Below are 22,078 nucleotides of genomic sequence, written 5' to 3'. Positions count from 1 at the left end.
AATTGTGGGCTTCATGGAGGATCTCATTCTTTAATTCAGGTACATGGGGAATCCATATTCTGGATGAAAACCTTAGTAACCCTTGCTCATCCCTTTGAGTATTAATCTCCTCTCCAGATAACTGTTTCTTCTCTTTTTCCATTACTTCCTCTTGACACTTCTTTATCTTTTCCACTAGTGTTGGCTGAAAGGTCATTGCACGACAAACTTCCTCAACTTTTCCATAAGCACAAAGTTCCAATTCCAATTTTTCGATTTCTCCAGTTAACTCTTTTGATGTTATCATCATATTCAATCTCTCCTTCCTACTCAGAGCATCGGCCACTACGTTCGCCTTTCCAGGATGGTAATTTATCGAGCAGTCATAGTCCTTGATCAATTCCAGCGATCTCCTCTGCCTCATATTGAGCTCTTTCTGAGTAAAAATGTACTTTAAACTCTTGTGATCCGTGTAGATTTCACACTTCTCTCCATAGAGGTAATGTCTCCAAATCTTAAGTGCGAACACTATGGCGGCTAGTTCCAAGTCATGCGTCGGGTACTTTAACTCATGCGGCTTCAACTGTCTTGACGCATATGCGATCACTTTACTGTGTTGCATTAACACACAACCCATACCCTTATGTGAAGCGTCGCTGAATATTACAAAATTCCCTTGATCATCTGGAAGTACCAACACCGGAGCTGTTACCAACTTCTGCTTTAACTCTAGAAAGCTATCTTCACATTCTGCACTTCATTCAAACTTTTGATTCTTTCTGGTTAACTTGGTCAATGGCGTGGCGATCTTCAAGAAATCCTTGACGAATCTTCTATAGTATCCGGCCAATCCTAGAAAACTTCGCACTTCCGTAGGAGTCTTTGGCCTCTCCCAACTCATAACTGCCTCAATCTTTGCCGGATCCACTTTAACTCCCTCATTTCCAATAACATGCCCCAAAAATTGAACTTCCTTTAACCAAAACTCACATTTGGTGAACTTGGCATACAACTTCTCTTGTCGGAGTATCTCCAAGGCTATCCAGAGGTGCTGCTTATGTTCTTCTTCCGACTTAGAATAAATAAGGATGTCATCAATAAATACCACGACAAATTTGTCCAAATACTTCTTAAATACCCGATTCATCAAATCCATAAATGCGGCCAGAGCGTTGGTCAATCCAAACGGCATTACTAGGAATTCATAATGCCCATATCTGGTCCTGAATGCGGTCTTAGGAATATCTTCTTCTTTGATCTTTAATTGATGGTATCCCGATCTCAAATCAATCTTCGAAAAGCATTTTGCTCCCTTCAACTGATCAAAAAGGTCATCTATCCTTGGGAGCGGGTAATGGTTCTTAATCGTCACCTTATTCAACTCCCGGTAATCTATGCATAGACGCATACTCCCATCTTTCTTCTTTACAAACAGAACAAGTGCTCCCCATGGCGACGTACTTGGTCGTATCACTCCTTTATCCAATAATTCTTGTAGCTGGCTCGCCAACTCTTTCATTTTTTCTGGTGCCATCCTATATGGGGCCTTTGAAACTGGTTCCGTGCCTGGAGCAAGGTTGATCTCAAACTCAATTTGTCGATCTGGTGGTAAGCCTGGTAGTTCGTCGGGAAACACATCGGGAAACTCGCTAACTACAGGAATATCTTCCATGCTGAGGCTGCCTCTCTCTGAATCCACTACATATGCTAGGAACGACTCACAACCTTTTCTAAGCAACTTCTTAGCCTAAACGATTGTAAGAAATAGTTGCTCTTGCCTCTGCCCCTTAAATACTACCTTCTCTCCACTCTTCGTCTTTAAATACACTCTCTTGGTCTTACAATTAATCTGAGCGCTATTCTCTCCAAACCAATCCATTCCTAAAATTATATCAAACTCTCCCAACTTGAAGAGTATCAAGTCGGCTGAAAACTTATATCCCGAAATATCGATCTCACACTTTAGACAAAATTGATTCACAGGAATCTTCTCTTGGTTTGCAATTACAACATTTACTACCTCACTCATACCCATTTTATCACATTGGAGCTTATCAACAAAAGATTCTGATATGAAAGATCTTGTTGCTCCCGAATCAATCAATACTTTAGCTTTGACATTATTGAGTAAAAGTGTACCTGCTATCACCTCAGAATTCTGAACAGCATCTTTCATCTTTAGATCAAATGTCCTTGATGTTGCTTGCGGGGTTGGTGCGGGTGGTGGAGGTAATGCCAATACCTCAACTGGCATGCTTGCACTGGTACTTGCCACGTTCATCAGAGCTTTGACTGGTCCTGTTGCCTTATACTCCCTAGCCATGTGTCCAGTCTTCCCACACTTGTAGCACGTAACTCTTGGCTTCGGCATCTTGCACTCATTTGCCAAATGTCCCTTCTGATTGCACCTATAACAGGTCATGCTCAGCTTATTGCATACTCCGGGGTGCCTTCTTCCACAGTGCTTGCATTCCGGTCTCTGGAACCTGTTTTTTCCAACTTGTCCTTAGCTTGCCTGGTTGTTTCCTTTTGATTCTTGCCTTTTGCCCAAATTTCCCTTCTTTTGAAAATTTCCGCCCTTCTAAAAACCAATTCTCTTTACATTCCGATCTTGCGAACTTCCAGCTTCAGACTTTTCTCCATAAAATGGAACCTTCCTCTTCTTGTTATCCCTCTCTTTCCTTGACTGCATCCCATTATTCTCAATCAGAGCAGCTTTCTGTACTACTCCCGCATAAGTTTCAAGCTCAAACATAGCCACCCTATCTCTGATCCAAGGCCCCAATCCTTGCTGAAATTTCTTTGATTTTTCCTCCTCAGTGCTGGTATACTTTGTCACAAACCTTGACAACTCAGTGAACTTCTTCTCATACTCCAATATAGTCATATTCCCTTGCTTCAACTCCAGAAATTTTAGCTCCATCTGATTCTGCATGTACTTAGGGTAATACTTGTCCAGAAATAACTTTTTAAATTTCTCCCAAGAAACCTGTTGAGTGACTTCCATAGTCTTTACTGATTCCCACCAATAGATAACTTCTCCCTTCAAGAAGTAAGTTGCATACGGCGTCTTCTGATCGTCTCCTAACTACACCAACTCAAAAGCCCTTTCCATCTCCTTGATCCATGTGTTAGCTATCACTGGATCACTGGTATCATGAAATACAGGTGGATTCACATTCTGAAAAGCCTTGAAAGTGACAATTTGTCTAGGTGGTACTGGTGGTTCAGGTGGTTGGTGTGGCTCACGGTTATCTTGGTTTTCAATTCGTTGTTGAAGAGTTAGTTGTTGTTGAGCTATAGCATTGGTTTGCTGTTGTAAGGTTTCCAGTAGTCGAAGAATATTTGGGTCTATGGTGAAGGTGGTTGTTGGGTTCTTCTTTTTGGGAGGCATGATCCTGAAATAAGAGTTGTGTCAAAACAGATATGAATGATAAAATTATTCGAGGGTATCGCATGACATTCTCATTTACATATGGGGTCAAGTTTCCAAATTAAACAGATATGATGATAAAAACATAAAATAACAGTTGAGTGCAAATGGAACAATAGTACATAATTATTGAAATTTTAAAGGTCACGGTACATAAGATTGGGACATAGTCTGATTCTAGGAATAAAGGCTTATTTAAAGGAAAAACGGAAACAACTGGGGATTCCATAGAGTCTGATAGTACAACAACATGAAAGGTAAATGGAAAGAACTAAGGCTCCACTCCATCTGAACGGGGCTTGGTAGTCTTTTCCTCTCGAAGCGTCTTCACAATGCTCTGGAGCTCATCCGCCACCATCTGAATGACATACTGGCTGGTACGGTCCCGGTGCGCTGGCATCTCCTCAAGCTTAGTGTTGACGTACTGAACCAAGGTCTCAAGTCTCGCAGTCATCTGCTCCTTGGGCTTCCCTTCATAGTTTCGGCTGTCCGGATACACGTTCTTCAGTCGGTCTATCAGTCGGTCGTACTTGCCCTGAAGCATGCCGAACTCGCGCCTCAACTCAGCATACACGGAGAAAGCAATAGTGTCGTCCGACCCAGAGGATGACGAGGAATGCGCCCTTTGCTGACAACCAATAAGAGGAGTATTAATAATAATTTACTTAACCTACTCTCTCGCATAATATCTATAACCTACACACAATCCTATAACCTATTTGGGCTGTCCAGGGACTCTAAACCGTAGCTCTGATACCAAAACCTGTAACACCCCCAACTTAAATAGCAAAATAAATATAGCTATTACATTATTTTAATGAAGAATACACAACCAAAATCCAAGATCTTACAGTTTAGGGTTTGGAACAGCCCAACACTACCAACTATTACATCTGATTACAAATACCGAGTCCTCACACAACTATTATTACTTATTCTACCTGAGCTCGAACATAAGCATCAGCATCACAGGTCTTACGGGCAGTCTGCTTGAATCTAACCATAGCTGCTAGCTGTAATATAAGGGTAAAGCAAGAAGTGAGCCAAATGCTCAACAAGTGCTAACAGTACGACACATAACATAAATTGAGATATACTTTTAAGAATGATAATGGAAAGACATAACCAAAGGTAACGAGAGATAAAAACTATGTGAGAAGGCATCATTTTGCTTGCATCAAAACAATTTTAAAATCATGTCTTAATCAAAATCATTTTATGACGCTACGGATTACAGCCGGTGATCAGCCGCGAAGTAATCCCGAACCTCGCTGGGTTCTAAAACATTAATGGGAATCCCTAGGCAACTTTTAAGCCTAATATAAGTGTGGAAAGGACTCGCGTCTCAGTCCAGATCCACTATTCAAGAAAACATTTATCCCCCTTTGGGACTAAAAACCCACATTTTAATTATTTTAAAAACTGATGCCGATTTATGACAAAATCTCTTTTGACTGTAAACATTTTTATCAAGGGATTATAGATCAACTCGAAACACGGGAACAAGGTACTGAATATCAGAGCCATGATTCACAAAACTATTCTCTATTCAAGTAATTGAATGGTTTTTATATATCAATGATTATACAAGAGGATTTAGTGAGGCTAATGGATAATATGAAGGGTAATGCCAATTTGGGCTCAAAGCAATAGTTTCTCATCAAGGTTCAAGTGCTGGATCATCAAGAAGGTAAACTTCATGAATACTAAGGGTGTTAAGGTATGAAGAATGAACTTTAACTCAGGACATATCAGAATTGTCAAGCTTTAGGATAAGAAAGAGGGTATCAATCAATGAGGAATCAAGCTGGTAAGTATCTGACTATCAGAATTCCCAGTAAGGTTCTATAGGGATTCAAGTATCAGGATGAGATATTAATACTTAGGAAACATCAACATGTTAATCAAGAGGATCCATCAAGTAATATATCAACTCTTCATTTTATCATGGCATTAAACTATCATGAAAGACTTTTGAACTACTTGCGATACGTACTCGAGGGTTCATGGCATCTCTATGTAACTCAAAGATAAACAAAAGATACGCTTGATTGAAATATATCAAAATGACTCGGGATAATTGCATCAATATATAAGAACTATTTGTAGTAAATACGAAGGTCAAGTTGAATCACTTGCCTTGAGATAGGCTGGTCTGGTCTGACTGGTAGGAGCAACAACTGGAGCTTCACTCGACTTTTATGGCAAGTTTTCCCTCGTCTCGAGATCCTACATAAATAATAATAATAATCCTCATTATAGTATATTCTCACCAACTTAACCTATTTACAACTCGAAATTAAACACGGATGACACTTAGGCCTAAATGCACTTAATTTATATTCACTTTTAAATTACAATTGCACACACATAGCCACATATTCACATATCATATATTAACACCAAATAACACCATATATACCATAATGCAACACTAGGCTTGGATGATCTCGACTCACAACTTAAGTCACTTGGTCGCTAAACTAGACAAGGTCTTCTAATTTCGGTTTCCTAACTCGATGTGCCTTTCCTAAATTATCCAAAACCTATTGACCCTCACTTGTGCCTTTTGCTCTACTGACCTTATACTATCTTAAAACTATGGTGGTCGACCTAATACTCACTTCTAAGTGTTCTAAAACTATGTGATAAGTGATAGTGCTCACTGGTGCAAATTTCAGAATGACAACTATGGTTTCTTGAGTACATTAGACACTCTTAAACTACTAGTTTTCCTTCAAAATTTTTACACAAGACTCTCCTCACCTAAGGGCATCTCACAAACTTGATGTGGCTCAAGGGCCTGGCTTGGGCCTTCTTGGGCCTAAGCTAAAAGTCCAAGGTTCCCCTGTTTTTCTGGGCAAAAAATGCCCTGACTTGAATTAACTTGTGACTTATGGTTCTAGCTCATATCCTATGAAATATGGTTGGAAAAACTTCTCTGAGATACCCTCTAACTAAGGCCCAATTGGGCCTAATGAGGGCCTACCCATGACATGGTCAAATCTCCCTATTTCTAACTTGCAACAAAACTGTCCCCTGCTGGACAGATTTTGTGATTCTACTTGTGCACCTAACCAAATGATATGCAAACCTCCAACCAACTCCTAAAACCTTTTATATACTCCCAATACTAACTTCTGGTAGCTTGGGCCTCAAAGTGCACACCAATGACATGGTCAAAACTCACTCTAAACCTCAGGGTGCTATACTGATTTTTCTGCAGAAACTATAACTCTCATTTTCCAAGGTTTTGACTTGACAAACCCAACTAACAACAACTAAATACTTAAACCAAGACTTATACATGGTATTCTACTGAACTAACTCCCTTTTTCTCAAAATAACCTTGGTGAGATCATCCTTACCTAAGGTACAATTATGGCAAAACAAAAGAGACTACACTTCACAAATCACAAATCTTCATGCTTTTGAAACAACAAGATATATATTTTTATAAAAGATAACCACGAATTATTACCATGCAACAAGAAGCATAAATCAATATTAACACATTATTCCTACTGAAATTAAGGCTCACTAACAAAATCTTTCCAAATGATCAAAATCTTACAACATTCTAAGAGAAATCCACATGCATGCATGCCTTCGGGTTTTTCAAACCAAAACCACACATTTTCTACATATGTTCTATCATAACATTGACATTCAAGCCTAGCATAAGGTATACCTAGATGATCACTTAGCATGCAAAGAGTTTTATCAAGACTTCACTAAGATTTTCATGTTATCATCACAAAAACACACAAAGTGGAACATGACAACCAAAACACCATCCATTCGGCTCCTATCAAGTTATGGCCGAATGGATTAGGGTGAAAACAACAATTGCATGAGTGTAGCATACTCATGTCTAGCCATTCTCAACCCTTTTCTACTATAACTTATGGTGAAAGCCTTGAATTCACAAGAATCAAGGATATTCACTTGGAGTTTTAACAAAACACCACCATGCAAGGTCAACACATAAGTTTTTCTACTCTACACTCTTAAGATATACAAGAAGAACATGTAGGGAGTAGGATTACTTGATAATAGGATGATTATTTGAGTGAGAAATGAAGAAAGAAGGGGATGGGGGCTCGGTTTTTGGGAATTGCTGAGAGGGGAGGGGGAAAAACCGAGAGGAGGGGGAGGAAAGGAGGAGTGTGGAAATGGTGGGGTGAATGTGGAGTAATAATCATGTTAGTTTGGTTTTTATTTGGCCAAAAGTGAGTGGATTTGAGATTTTACAAGAGTAACCTTCCAATTATAGTTAGGTAGATTTGCATGCAAGGGTAAAGGGGTAATTTGGTTAGTAGAATGAAAGTGAGTGGGGTTGGAAATATCTTCCTTGCCCCTAAGTTGAATTGGAAGAGTATTTGCAGGCAAGGGTAGCCACGTAATTTGCTAATTATAACAAATAAAATTTATAAAGATTTATTTTTATAAAATAAAATACAAGTTCAAAAATTATAAAATTTATATCATAAAATAACTTGGATTTTTAGAGACTTTATAAAATTATTTTCAAAATTTGTGAACAAAATACCTTTTAAAAGAAAATTTTTCCAATGCTTAGAATATTCCTTATAAATCAGAAATAAATAAATTAAATAAACTCTTGCTTTGAAAAATCATATACTACACAAAACAAATTTATAATACAAAAATTTTCACTCACACTTGCGTACAATTATTGAATATATTTTTATTTGACTTTAATATTATACTCAATCCACAAATAATATTACATAAAATGTCGGTCGTAACAAAAGTTTTAAGTTAACTAAAATAAACAAAGTTTGCAAATTCATCCTAAAGCCATAAATTTTGACCACATTTCTAATGAAACAAAAATAATCTCAAGTTCTGGCATCTCTTCTCTTGATAGTCATATTCATCTTGAGTGGCATCTTCTCTTGTTGCTACCACTGGGATAAGCTCTAGTCCTTGCGCCGATCTTTTGTTGTGCCGATCTTTTGTTAATGCAGACACAGACCTTAAGGCAGATACTCTGCAACTAGATCACCATATGGATCCCTCCAAACCTAAGCCTCCCATTCTGGTTATTACTTTTCCTGTACATATAGTTATCAACAAAATATTCAAGTGCAATTATTTTTGTAAAGAAAAAGAAAGCATACTATTAATATGTGCAAAAATTATATCTTCATTTCATACTCCAAGGGCTTCCCGGACATGCTCCCGCAAAATCCTTTTTGCCACTCTATCTTCTACAACTTCCATAAGTTCATTACTGTTTCCAAGGTGGACAACATAGGTCTTTGGCATCTTAATTCTATATAGGAAAGAATAATAACATTAATTGATAATCAAAATTAGCAGATGTTGATTATATCAGACTACAACATCTTAACATTTAACTCATGGTTTCCGTTGAACTATGTATTCCTGAGTAAACAAACCATATATGTATTTAAATACATAAGTGACCGTCGGAGGGTTAAGCTTTAACATCTGTATATAATTGCAATAATGAAGTTTCTTTTAGCTAGTAGTACAACCAAGAAACCATGTTTGATTGTATAAGTTGAAAACTATAGAAACTAATATTGTTAGTAGAAAATTCTTAAATACCTTAAGCGCTCTTGTGTCCTGTTCTTCCAGTATGCTAAACTTATATTTAGAATATCAGCTTTGATTAGGGCCTCCCGGGCATTCATAAGGAATTCAGAGTATAAAACTTAATGAATGAGGAAATGCTACCTCCTTTTTTATGGTCTAGATACAAGTAAATGTGCTTCTATCACCTCAAACTAACAAAATTGACTTACTTGAGTTCTTGAGCTTTTATTTTTATTTTCCTCACGAGTCAAAGAAGGCTTCCAAGCCTCAGATTTGCTGTTGTTAGGTACCTAGAAAAATAAATATGGTTAATACATGGAATCATATGTAGATAAATCATATAAATTTAAAATCTGACATGAGCATCCAAACTTTATATCAAAAGAGTAAACATTAAATAAAAATATGTCTTCCCAATCAATCATAACAGGTATGTCCTAAAGTGGTTCCAATTGTAAGAGAATTTACCATCTCATCTATTAGCATAAGCAACACATATTTGAATGTAAAAGCCAACTTATTTGAAATATAAGGCTACATGGGTTTGGGCCACAGCCCACAAATATTTACAGGATAATGACGGGGTCTAGTAAGTATTATGGTTATAGTGGTTAACTATTGCCCTCTACTCAGAATACTACAAAAGTTTATTTATAGCGGTACTTCAGTGGCACGGTTTTATGTTGTTCCAACAAAAGTTTGATACTATGTTTTATACATCTAACTGGATGTTAATAGTTTTTAACAAATGTCAAACTAGATGTATAGAGCTTTCTAGTCAAACTAGATGTATAATAGAGACTAAAGACTGTGTTCCTCTTCCCTCAATGTAGTCTGGAACCCAATAAAGATTATAAATCGGGCAACTCTATAACATCTCAAGCAAACCACTCTTCTACAAATTCTAGAGCTTAATAAACCAATGTAGCACATATATCCGGCTACATGAACCTTTCATTAATCCAAGAAGGTGTGTATGAGTTTTACAGGTTGATTATATTCCATTAGCTGGGTAAAATTGTGAACACAAGAATCATAATAATATTACTAAAAATGAAAACAAAAACGTAAACATGATGTGAATTGTGAACAAAAAGTGAATAAAAACACATTACATAACAAGAAAATGGAGTAACTAAGGAAATTCAAATTGCCGTGGACTTCTAAATCGGTAAAAAATTGTAGAAATCAAGCGGTATAATTATAAGATCAACTGGTTGAATCTGTTCTTAATTTCTCTCAGCAAAAAGGACCAAATCCTATATATCAAGGTTATTGTAATCCATTTTTCTACAACATCATTATGGAACATACCCTAATACAACCCATGACTAGATAAATGTTTAACATCTTTCTAATTCTTCTAGCAAGAAATTCTTATCCGAAGCTGCTCAAAAGCATAAAGCACATAAGCTTTCTACTAGTTAACAATATACTTAACACTTACCTTATAAAGTACAACCATTATTTGTTCCCCACCTCCCTAGAGGGTGTAACCAAGAAACGCCCAGCGTAATCATTCACAAAAAATTAAAATGACACAACATGACTCAAGGGGAAGTCGACACTTGTATTCTGTTGTAATAATCAGACATTAACCCTTATTTGTTAAAAAAATCGGAAAAGGCAACTTACCAGACCAAAAAAACTGAATAAAATTGATGATACAACTAAGTTTTATCATATTAAAAATCATATAAAGAATGCATGACATAATAACAATAGGCCAAACATGACTCCAAAACCACTAAGTTTATCAGTTAATTAAAAACTCAATCCATTAACCTTATATTACAATCATATCAAAACTAAAGAAATCATATAATGAAACAAAATTAACTCATTACGCAGCATCATAACAACCTGAAACACAAAATTACAAAACATACCCCAACTAAGACACAAACACAATATTGTGCGAAATCTGAAGAAAATAATTACAAGCAAGATAAGTGGTTAACCGGTAAAATCTGAATTAATATAAAATGATAACTAAACAAATACTGATATACTATATTATTGGGGGTACAAAAGGGTACCTGTTACAATAATTCGTTTATTATTCCCTTGCAATTAATTCGTATAGACAAGTTTTGATTAGTTTCTAGTTCATCTTGAAGGTAAAATATAATCCCATAAAACAGAACAAAAATATAGGAGGGAATAAGCGAATCGACCAGGAATTATAGTGGGGGAAATAGGCACAACAAGTTTGAAACCCAACATAGACCAATTTAAATTCAAAATAGAGGGAGATATATAGTAAGAAAATAGATAACGAAATAGATACAATAATAAGCAAGCATAAATTAATTTAGAGAAATTATTATATGTAAAACAGTTAATGAGAGAGAGATACAGGGAAGGAGAGATGAGAGAGAGAGAGAGGACCTGAGAAACATGAGGCCTTCCTTGTTCGTCATCGTACTTGGCTTTCCTGGTTTAACTTCTATTCCTATAATCAATCAAATTATTAAGAAAAAAGATAAGTGATGTGTTATTGGTATTGATAGTTAACGGAGTAGAAACAAGAAATAATTGAAGAATAAGAAGGGACTAACCCCAAAATGCCATTTTGTTGTTTTGAGAGTAAAAAGCTCTACTGCTCCCGCTTCTGAATTATAACCTATTTCTACAACAGTTATAAAACCCTAAATCCCCAATTCGAACCCTAATCATTATAACATTAAACTATTCGATTGAGTCCACTAACATATTGCAATCTACTTCCAAATCCAATTAAACTATCTGATTTTTTAAACACTACACCATAAAATGCCTACTGTAACACCAAAAAAACGTTGTATTAGGGGGTAAATATGTTGCTCTTGCCCCACTTTTAAGCTAAGGTAACATTTTTTTAAAGATAGGTTTTTTCATGTTGCCTTAGGGGTCTAAGGTAACATCTTTGATGCCTAAGACAACATCGTGTTTTAACTTGTTTTTATGTTGCCTTAGCTTGCTAATGCAACAAAAAGATAGATCAGTTGTAACTTATTTTTTATGTTACCTTAAAATTCCAAAATGTTTTTAAAAAAGTGGGACCCACATTGGGGCCCACGGTTATTACGTGGAATATGGGTCCCATTTTTTTGTTATTGTAACATTTTATAAAGCTAATATAACACTTTGCTAATAAAAAAAATGAAAATTTGTTATTGATATTTATGTAATCCCAAAAACAAATTCATTAACCCAATGATCCATCTAACAATACCATTTAATAAAACCGATGTACAAATTAAATATACTATATCTAATACATCCCAAACTTCTTAATCTACTAAACATAAACATTAAAAGTCTAATTTACGAGAATCATAATTAACTTAATCTGGCAGCTATCTTTAGCAATACGGAAAAGAGAGAGCACATATATCAGATTCTTCAGTTGTGCTAACAAGTCTGGCTTCCATTTTACCCATTTCTGTAGAATCTTGTTGCTGCTCTGCCACGACACCATTCTGTACTAAAAGTCCACTAAAGAAATAAATCACAAAGGAACAAATGAAGGCTTTATTCTTTGCTTCTGGTCTGCTAAATTTGATTCCTGGCCTGTTCATCAGTTTTTACAAATTTTAACTAATATACAGCCTGTACAGCCTGTTACATTTTACATGATAATTTGATCTTTAAAATATTTTGTCAGATTTTACAAATAATGATTTCTTTATAGTCCAAATGCAAACTCACTGTTATGAATCCTAGTCGCAAAGCCATGTAGTAAGCTCGGTTTATTGAACTCCAAAATTGGCAACTGAAACAAAGCTGCAAACTCGGAAAACATGACCTTGACCTCCAAAGCACTTGAGACATGTCATACAATAAAATTATGAAGACAATGAATTATGGAGTGGAAAGCAGGTTATCAGAAAGATAAGGTTTCAAAACAAATGTAGAGTCCAATCTTTAACTTTTAAAATTGTGAAAGACAAGGCAAGATATATGAATGCAGATTCATCCCAGGCACTGTGATCCATATTGTTTATTTGAATGCATTAACAGCACTAGAAGTTCATTACTAATTTACTATAGTATTCACCCATAAAATTGTTAAAATACATCTTATTTCCAATCAAGTTTGATAATTTATAGGCAGTAAGTAACTAACCAAGCATAAACATCTGGTGAAACAGTGCCACCAAGAAAAATAAAAATAAAAGAGATTACAAAACAATATCTTAAAAGTTATTCAGTTCAATCCAGTCAAATTCATAAACTGAAACTAAAGCTCTTTTTCTTTTCATCAGGATGAAAATTTACAGATTAATCGCTTAGAGAAGTGTGATGTTGTCTCAAGAAGTAAAAGATACCGTAAACTATAAAGTCACAATCACAAATATAAAAGTACCAAAAATTACTAGGATACATTAGTTGTACCAAGGAAATCATATGGTGGATAAATGAAAGAACTATAACTTAACTTCAGGAATATTATTGAGTCAAATAAAGTGATCATGCAAGTTAAATGCTAGCTCATAATCCTGAAAATAAAGATTCACAAACCTGACAGTTGGGGCTGATTTTAACAATGCCTTTCATTATCCTCTCAGAATCCTGTTTGAAGCCACCCTGCATCATCATTAACTTAATAAGAAACCAAGCTTAACTTGACAAGTTTATCAGCTTCAAAAGTTAAAAATACATCACAGACCTGAACCAAATGTAGAGAACAAATACTTAAAATGCAAAACGTTCATGACAAAAAAAATGTAAAACGTCAGCAATGGAAATTTATCCATGATATACAGTTTCAAACTTTCTAACCCATCAAACATTAATAACTAGGACGGACATTTTGGAGGCAAGTTGAACATTATATTATATACAAAACATTCATACAGGGGACAATTAGCGGGCTAACATCACTTCGACTGTCAAAGAATTAGTTAAATGCCTAGCACAGTAGCATCCCCTTACATATACGACATTTATTGAACATATATAAAAAGTTAATTGCATATTTTTAACTTTTAAATACATGAACTCACAAATAAAAATAACTATTGGACAGATCAGATGAGAATGATACACATAAAAAATAACGAACTCACAAATAAAAATTATATGCCTAATGATCTTGATAAATTGACTATATATATATTACTTTAAAATTAGGATCAGATTATAGAATTACCTCTGCAAGCATGTGGTCAGCCTCATCAAAAACAAGAATAGTCATAGCACTCATGCCTAATTTCTTCGCAGTAAACCACTTATTAATGGTACCAGGCGTGCCAATTATAACTTGCTTGTTTACTGGTGGTGTCTTTGAAAACGGCATATCTTCCATAGGAACGGCATATCTTCCATAGGCTAACAAGATAAGTTTTTACTTTTGAACTTAACTTTAATCAAAGAACTAGCTGGAGTAGCTAATGTCAAATCATTAAATCACAAGGAGTAACCCATATAGTACAAAGAACTAAAATAGATAAAGCTATATTATCTAAAAACATGACAAGCCTAAAACAATGTAGTACATCACAGCAATCGAATATAATCAAAGTGTGTATGGTTATATACCTTCTTCTCCTCAACAGGTGCTTTAGCTTCGGCAGCACCACCACCGGAAGCCTGAGCAGTAACGGCAACAACACCACTGCCACCACCAACTCCGACATTCATAACTAAATCATCAATGCTTCTCTTCTCCGCAAGCTTGGAGAACAAACTTGGCCAGTAAGACTCCACATTAACATTAGCAGCCTTCAATATTGTCGATATCTTCTCCGACTACATAATTAAATCAACCAATCAGCCCCTCACCCTAAAAACAAAATCAACCTCTCTCTCAATCTCTATATTTATCTCTCTTTCTCTCTCAATCTCTCTATTTCTCTCTTTATCTCTCTCACACACAGTCATCTAATTATTCTGAAAAAATACACGCACACAACAGAAGCGACTAATTAATATATAGATACAAATAGAAAGAGAGAGATATGAATATGTGCTTACAGTGACGGGGATGCCGTCGTCGGAGAGTATCAGGCAAGCGTAAGTGCAACCGAGTTCACCGATAGATATTGTTAACTCCTAAATTAATAATCAAACACATTATCGTCAAAAATTAAATCGAAGAAACACTGTAAATAAATGAATCGAAAAATAAAAATATAAAATTGATTACCTCTTGAAGGATTTGAAGACAAAGTTATGTGATTAGCTCTCCTGGCTGCTGCTGCTGCTATACAAATATTAGGGTTTGTGGAACGCTCGTGTTTATTCACTTTATATAGCCACACCTATTGTGTTTTGGGCTCTCTTTTCTGCTCTTTAATCTCGGACAAGGCCCAAAACTACAGGCCCGTGAGTTTCTTTTTTTGTTTTGAAAATAGGCGGCCTTTAACCCAAAAAATTGGGCGCTAGGTTTGAATATTTTCATAAATTTTACCTCCTTATCAAATTTCTAAGATTCCATAAATCTATTTCAAATATTTAAATATTATTTTTATTTATTTTATTTTTTTATATAAATATGTATATTTTAATATTTTAATATTTTTATTTTTAAACTTATATAACAGTGCTCATATCAAGTGGACGATAATTTATATGTTTTATTATTTTAAAAATTTTATTTTAAAATATTTATTTTAACTTTTTTTGCTAATTAATTCCTCTTTAAATTTTTTAAGTTTTAATATGTACAAAATTCGCATATCGTCACAGATTTTATTCATTCTATTTGTATATCACCCAAATTCTTGAAAATGAATTTAAATTAATAATTAATCTTAAAAACATCATTTTTATGTTTTGATACTGTAAGGTAACACTTTGACCAGAATGTTGCAAGCTGCAACGCTTTCGACCTAATGTAACACCACAATTTTGGCTAAGGTAACATAAAAACATAATGTTAAATTAGCTCATAACTACCCTATCTAAGGTAACATATTAGGTAACATTCTTTAGGTAGGGGGTTGAGATAGGCCATCTATGGCGTAGTGAAATACGAATTGAGGGGGGGGATGGAGAGAGGGAGGGGGGAGGAAGAGAGAGTGCGAAGATGAGAGTGAGAGAGATGAGACTGATTTTTAGTATTTTATTTTAAGTGATTTTTAGACAAATAATTGAGCGGGTTGGATTCAGTTTTTGGCGGCCCAATATTTTGTCTAAATTTGATCCGCCAAATACAACTTTGTAAATGCCGCCTAAATATTTAGTCTTATGGTAACACTTATTTTAAGATCAATACTAACACTATATATTATGTTACAATAGAAATTTGATCATGTCTTTGGTAACATCGATTATCCTCTGCTGCAACGTCAAAAAAAAGTGTTACCTCAGATCAAAATTTAGTGATTTAAGGAAACATTTTTGCTTGTAACACAAAAAAAAAATGTTGGTAAAGGCTATATATGGTGTAGTGTTTGGAAAAATTTCTGATGAATCTTGTTTTGGCCATAACTTGAGTTCTACTCGTCAGAATTAGGCGATTCAACTGCCCACGCGAAGATAACAAGATTTTCTACAACTTGAAAATGGAATTGGCTTCCAAATCTGATCACTTTTTATCATATTTCCTTTAAAAGCTCTTTTCTTCATATAACTGATACCTGAAATACAATAACACAAAAACACATCAAAATACCAACAACTTGAGTCGAAAACACAAATTTAAGCTTGTAATAAAGAGTTACAAGTGGATATAAAATCCACTTATCACACCCCCAAACTTGAATCGATGCTTGTCCTCAAGCATAAACAGACTCAAAACTATAAAACAAACCTAATGCATGAATGCAACTACGTGAATGCAACTAAATGATAATACAATCGATCCCCTCAGAATAACCATAACCAAATGAATAAGCCAATGCCTCTAAGAATGCAATAACTTGAAACACAGTTCAAATAAATCCCACAAACCAACTCACAAACCAGAAACATGCGTGTATGGATGCTTAACAGATATACTCTCGATACTAGATCAATAACCATAACTTATCTATCATCGAAAAAATCAAAAGTTTATAAACAGAATAGACAATAAACGCATTATGACTCACAACACCTCCTTTTGACTAGAGTTATACAAGGATTCATACTATTATTGAACACATAGCAAAGATGCTTATTTGACCGTGCAATGAATGAGGTCCCAAAAGACTTATGCAATAATGCCCATGTAGCGAGCGTTAGGTTAACGGAACCAAAACTATAAAAGCCTTAGGTCACTAGGCACAAAGTCCCCTATAACTTAATAACTCGAGCATTAAAGAGCTCACTCTTGATCAATTATGCATAAACACATACTTTTTTCTTTCTTTTTTTCTTTTTTTTTTACAGCAATAATTTTTGAATGAGTGTGTTTCGCTCCATCTGATTCAACCCTAGACTAATCATTAAAACATGAGCCGGCTACTAGCCATTCGATGCCTAGCCTTATAACAACTAGCAATGAAATCCAAGTTTTTCTCCAGATAAAAAAAATCAGTGTTTTTACGTCATTAGGAGAATATCACAAATTCTAAATATAACCAAGTGATTAAATATCAACAACAAACAAGTATGATCATGATCTAGATCAAAAGCAACCCTATAAGACTTTTTGAAAATATTTGTTTCTGGCATGCAAATCAATTCATTCAGACTTAAACATCCCTCTATTTGTCATCACCACACTCAAATCAATATCAACTTATCAAATATCATAGTTCATCTTAAGGGATCATGCTAAATATGCATGCAAATACAACTATATGAAAACACATAAAAATAAACAAATATTTCCTAAATGAACAAATCATGTAAAAATATTAATGAACTACAACTAAACATGCAATATGAATCTATATGGACACACACACTACTAATCCCTACATTATCACCCCCAAACTTAAAATTTTCAATGTCCTCATTGAAGGTAATAATAAGGATTTCAGGCATACCTAATTAGCGGGAGAGTCACTCTCGTCGGGTGGAGGATCAGGTGGCCAATCAACCTCACCACCAGTTTCTCGGACAACAGTACCGAAAGCGTGTGTCAAATCTTCAGCAAAATGACAGTGAATGTCATGCATTGCCTCCATACGCCTAGTCAATTGCCTATATTGGGCATCACCAACACCAGTCCTATCAACTGCCTGTTTCACATGAGAAGAACCCTCTGTAGGCACTGGAGGATCCGTTCGGCTACCCTCTACATCATCAAAAATATATCTCAACCCCTTGTTAGGGGGTGCACCTAAGAATGCATAACTCAAGTGATCTGGCATTCGCTTGAGCTCAAGTGTGGGAGCTTTTTGAATAAATGGTTCAAAACACTCCTCAGAAAATTTTAACTCTGCCAACCCAAGAGAATCGAATGGCATATCTAACTTCCTCTTCCACTGAGGTGCATTCAAAATCTGCAATTGCTCTACTTTAAAGCACTCCTCTTTAGCTGTGGGTAACTTTATTTCCTTGAACACATTAAAAGTGACCTTCTGATCATGAACCTTCATCGTAAGCTTTCTTTTTTGCACATCGATCATAGTTCGGCCTGTAGCCAAGAATGGTCTTCCCAAGATAATGGGAATCTTTTTATCTTCCTCGATATCCAGAATTACAAAGTCAGCAGGGAAGAAGAGTTTATCCACCTTGACCAAGACATCCTCCACTACACCTCGTGGATAAGCGATTGAACGGTCAGCTAGTTGCAATGACATGTATGTTGGTTTTGGATCAGGCAGACCAAGCTTCTTAAAGATAGATAAGGGCATCAGATTGATGCTAGCTCCTAAATCACATAAACACTTGTCGAACGATAAGTTTCTGATGGTGCAAGGAATAGTGAAGCTTCCAGGATCTTTAAGCTTCGGAGGCAACTTCTGTTGCAGCACAGCACTGCATTCCTCCGTTAGAGCAACAGTCTCTAAGTCATCAAGCTTCAATTTCTGAGAGAGAATACCTTTCATAAACCTCAAATAGCTAGGCATCTATTCAAGAGCTTCAACGAAAGGTATATTGATATGAAGTTTCTTGAACACCTCCAAAAACTTTTCAAACTGCTTATCCAGCTTTTTCTTCTGCAGCCTCTTTGGAAAAGGAGGTGGAGGATAGATCTGTTTCTCCCCTGTATTACCCTCAGGAGGAGTGTGTTCCACAGTAGTCTTCCTTGGTTCCACCTCTATTTTCTTCTCCACATCTTCTTCAGCCAAAGCTTCAGATTCTGGAACTTGAGACTTTTCAGGCTCTTCGTCTTGCTGAATTTAGGGGCTTGCAACCTTTCCAGACCTTAAGGTGATGGCGTTCACCTATTCTTCAACTTCCCTCTTGCCTGGATTGATTTCTGTATCACTAGGAAGCATTCCTGATGGCCGATTCAATAAGGCATTAGTAATTTGCCCTATTTGGTTCTCCAGAGTCTTGATAGAAATAGTCTGGTTTTGGAATATAAGAGCCTGGTTGTTGCGCATAAGCCGCAACTCTGCCAATTCAGATTTTTCATTCGAAGATAGACCTGCATCATGATTTTGTTGTTGAATTTAGAGTTGTTTTTTTGGTGCAATTTGTTGCTAAAAACCAGGAGGGTTGAATAGCTTATTTCCAAACTGCTGGAACGGCTGTTGCATCGCATTCTGATTGTTGCTCCAGCTGAAGTTAGGATGATTCCAGTTGTCAGGATGATAAGTGTCTGGAACTGGTTGTTGCGATCTCTGAAAGTTGCTCACAAACTGAGCTGATTCACTAGATATAGCGCATTGCTCTGTCACATGCGGACCTGCACACAGCTCACAAATACTTATTATATGCTTAACACTATAGTTAGCCAGATAATCGATCTTCATAGATAACGCCTTTAGTTGAGCAGTGATGGTCGTAGCTGTATCCACCTCAAGAACTCCTGCTACCTTGCTCTGTTGAAATCTCTGGGCTGGATACTGATATTCATTAGCAGCCATCTATTCAATTAGATCATAAACTTCCTCATAGCTCTTTTCCCATAATGCTCCACCTGCTGCTGCATCGATCATGGGTCTGGACTGTGCTCCCAACCCATTGTAAAAATAATTGATGATCATCCAATCAGGCATTCCATGTTGAGGACACTTCCTAAGCATCTCCTTGTAGCGCTCCCAAGCTTCATATAAAAATTCTCCTGATTGCTGTGCAAATTGAGTAAGAGCATTCCTGATTGCAGCTGTCTTCGCCATAGGGAAGAATTTAGTAAGAAACTTCTGAGCAAGATCTTCCCAAGTAGCAATCGAACCAGCGGGTAGAGAGTGTAACCAGCTCTTAGCCTTCTCCCTCAGAGAGAATGGGAACATTCTCAGCTTCACAGCATCTTCAGAAACACCATTGAACCTGAAGATGTCGCAGATCTCTATGAAATCCCTAATGTGTGTATTGGGATCTTCCGTTGGAGAACCCCCAAACTGGACTGAAGTATGTACCCATTGAATTATGCCAGGCTTGATCTCAAAGGTATTAGCTGTGATAGCTGGCCTGACAATGTTAGATTGAATGTCATTGATCTTGGGTTGAGAAAAATCCATCAAGGCTTTCGTTCGTGCTGCTGGATCTCCCATTGTAATGAGTACCTGAAACACAAACAAATAAACCGTGAAACTAAAAGAATCCTAGTCAGTGAACTATAACGACCACTGATGACAAGCACCTAAACTAAAAATTAACACCGAGTCCCCGGCAGCGGCGCCAAAAACTTGTTAGGGCGAAAACACGCGCTAATATTCACAAGTATACGCGTTCGCAAGTAGTATAAGATATAAATCAGATTTGTTCCCACAAAGACTAGTTTGGGTTAAGTTCAATTTATGCACCTATGCAACAATGTATGGTTATCGCTCAATACTAACACAAATAACAAATTGGGTTTTTATTAAACTAAGAGATTATACTAAATAACATTAACTAAGAGAATTGAGGTTGAATTAATATATATGACAAACATGGGATTCTAACTTCATTAAATACTTCATTCAGTAGCCTTATTGTTCTTAACCTTAGCATGTGATAGTGATGACACTAATCAGATAACACGAAATTGATAAACGCCAACTTTCGTTACATGAGTACCATTCTACCAGACATCCACAAAAGAGATAGAAGCTGAATAGGCACCAATTATATTGAGACCCTATATATCTATAGAATTTGACAATATAACGGTTTAAGCATAAGTTATCTATCTTGATTACATAGGGCAAGTAAAACGGTTAGAGTTACCTATGAATCATGCATACACATACATGAACCTATGCTAGCATGGCAAGGTCTAAACCTCTATATTCACTGTTGCTTCAATAGAGATTAACACGATATCTTATATGTTAGCTACGCACATAAGACGAATAAACACAACCAATACTAGGATATCAATAAATCACCATACACCAAGATATCGAAACAATTAACTATTAAAATTCATAAGTAAATCCGCTAGAATCCCATGATAACGATTAGTTCATAATCGAACTCATCGTCACCATGGGTTCCAATGAAAGCATGGTATAAAATAAGGTTTTAATAAACTGAATAATAATTAAAGTACGAATAAACGAGATCTAGGTTTAACAAGAATGAAAACGAGCATCCAAAGTTACAAAAAATTCAAAAAATCACAAGTTGAAAACAAGATCTTCTTTTTCGGAGTTGTTCTGTGCTTCTAGGTCTTCTCCTTGGTATCTCAATCTTCTCGGATGATGAAAACCCTTTTTTTTAAGTATATATATATGCCCCTAGTGGACCTGGACCCTTAAAATCATCAAATTCCACTCAAAAAAAGGCTTTTTCAGCAAAATCAGTGATCAGCCGCACCTTGGGCGGTCGCTCAGCTCTCCGGGCGGCCGCTCAGCTCTCCTGGGCGGCCGCTCAGCTCTCCTGGGCGGCCGCTCAGCTCCTGTCTGGAAAAATTTCTGATGAATCTTGTTTTGGCCATAACTTGAGTTTTACTCGTTAGAATTAGGCGATTCAACTGCCCACGAGAAGCTAACGAGATTCTCTACAACTTGACAATGGCCTTGGCTTCCAAATCTGATCACTTTTTATCATATTTCCTTTAAAATCTCTTTTTTTCATATAACTGATATATGAAATACAATAACACAAAAACACATCAAA

At 36.1% G+C, this 22,078-nt stretch overlaps 1 protein-coding gene, 1 long non-coding RNA gene and 1 other non-coding gene across 3 annotated transcripts; 1 reads left to right on the top strand and 2 right to left on the bottom strand.

The window, feature by feature from the left end:
• Positions 1-8,158: 8,158 nt before the first annotated feature.
• LOC141661545 (uncharacterized) lies at positions 8,159-13,079 on the bottom strand. Its single transcript, XR_012550014.1, has 3 exons — positions 11,393-13,079; positions 9,211-9,291; positions 8,159-8,714 (listed from the first exon to the last, which is right to left on the bottom strand). It is a non-coding gene; the product is annotated as an uncharacterized LOC141661545 (long non-coding RNA).
• Positions 13,080-13,397: 318 nt separating this feature from the next.
• Positions 13,398-18,045, bottom strand: LOC141660550 (uncharacterized). Its single transcript, XM_074467545.1, has 5 exons — positions 17,959-18,045; positions 14,963-15,040; positions 14,528-14,737; positions 14,139-14,307; positions 13,398-13,573 (listed from the first exon to the last, which is right to left on the bottom strand). The coding sequence occupies exons 1-4, from the start codon at positions 18,043-18,045 to the stop codon at positions 14,221-14,223; spliced, it is 462 nt and encodes a 153-aa protein (XP_074323646.1). The 3' UTR covers positions 13,398-13,573; positions 14,139-14,220.
• Positions 18,046-20,029: 1,984 nt separating this feature from the next.
• LOC141663120 (small nucleolar RNA R71) lies at positions 20,030-20,136 on the top strand. Its single transcript, XR_012551205.1, has one exon. It is a non-coding gene; the product is annotated as a small nucleolar RNA R71 (small nucleolar RNA).
• The last annotated feature ends 1,942 nt before the right edge of the window (positions 20,137-22,078 follow it).

Source organism: Apium graveolens, chromosome 5, assembly GCF_009905375.1.
Source record: "Apium graveolens cultivar Ventura chromosome 5, ASM990537v1, whole genome shotgun sequence".
NCBI classification, from domain to species: Eukaryota; Viridiplantae; Streptophyta; class Magnoliopsida; order Apiales; family Apiaceae; genus Apium; species Apium graveolens.
This window is presented reverse-complemented; position numbering and strand designations above follow the sequence as displayed.

Bases quoted from the DNA above. Each gene is read 5' to 3' on its own strand.
- LOC141660550 (XM_074467545.1), bottom strand. From the start codon at position 18,045: ATGGAGGCAATGCATGACATTCACTGTCATTTTGCTGAAGATTTGACA. The intron at 15,041-17,958 runs GTTGATTGGCCA...TTATTAATTTAG, and splicing joins TCCGAGAAACTGGTGGTGAG to GAGTTAACAATATCTATCGG. The intron at 14,738-14,962 runs GTAAGCACATAT...TTAATTATGTAG, and splicing joins ACGACGGCATCCCCGTCACT to TCGGAGAAGATATCGACAAT.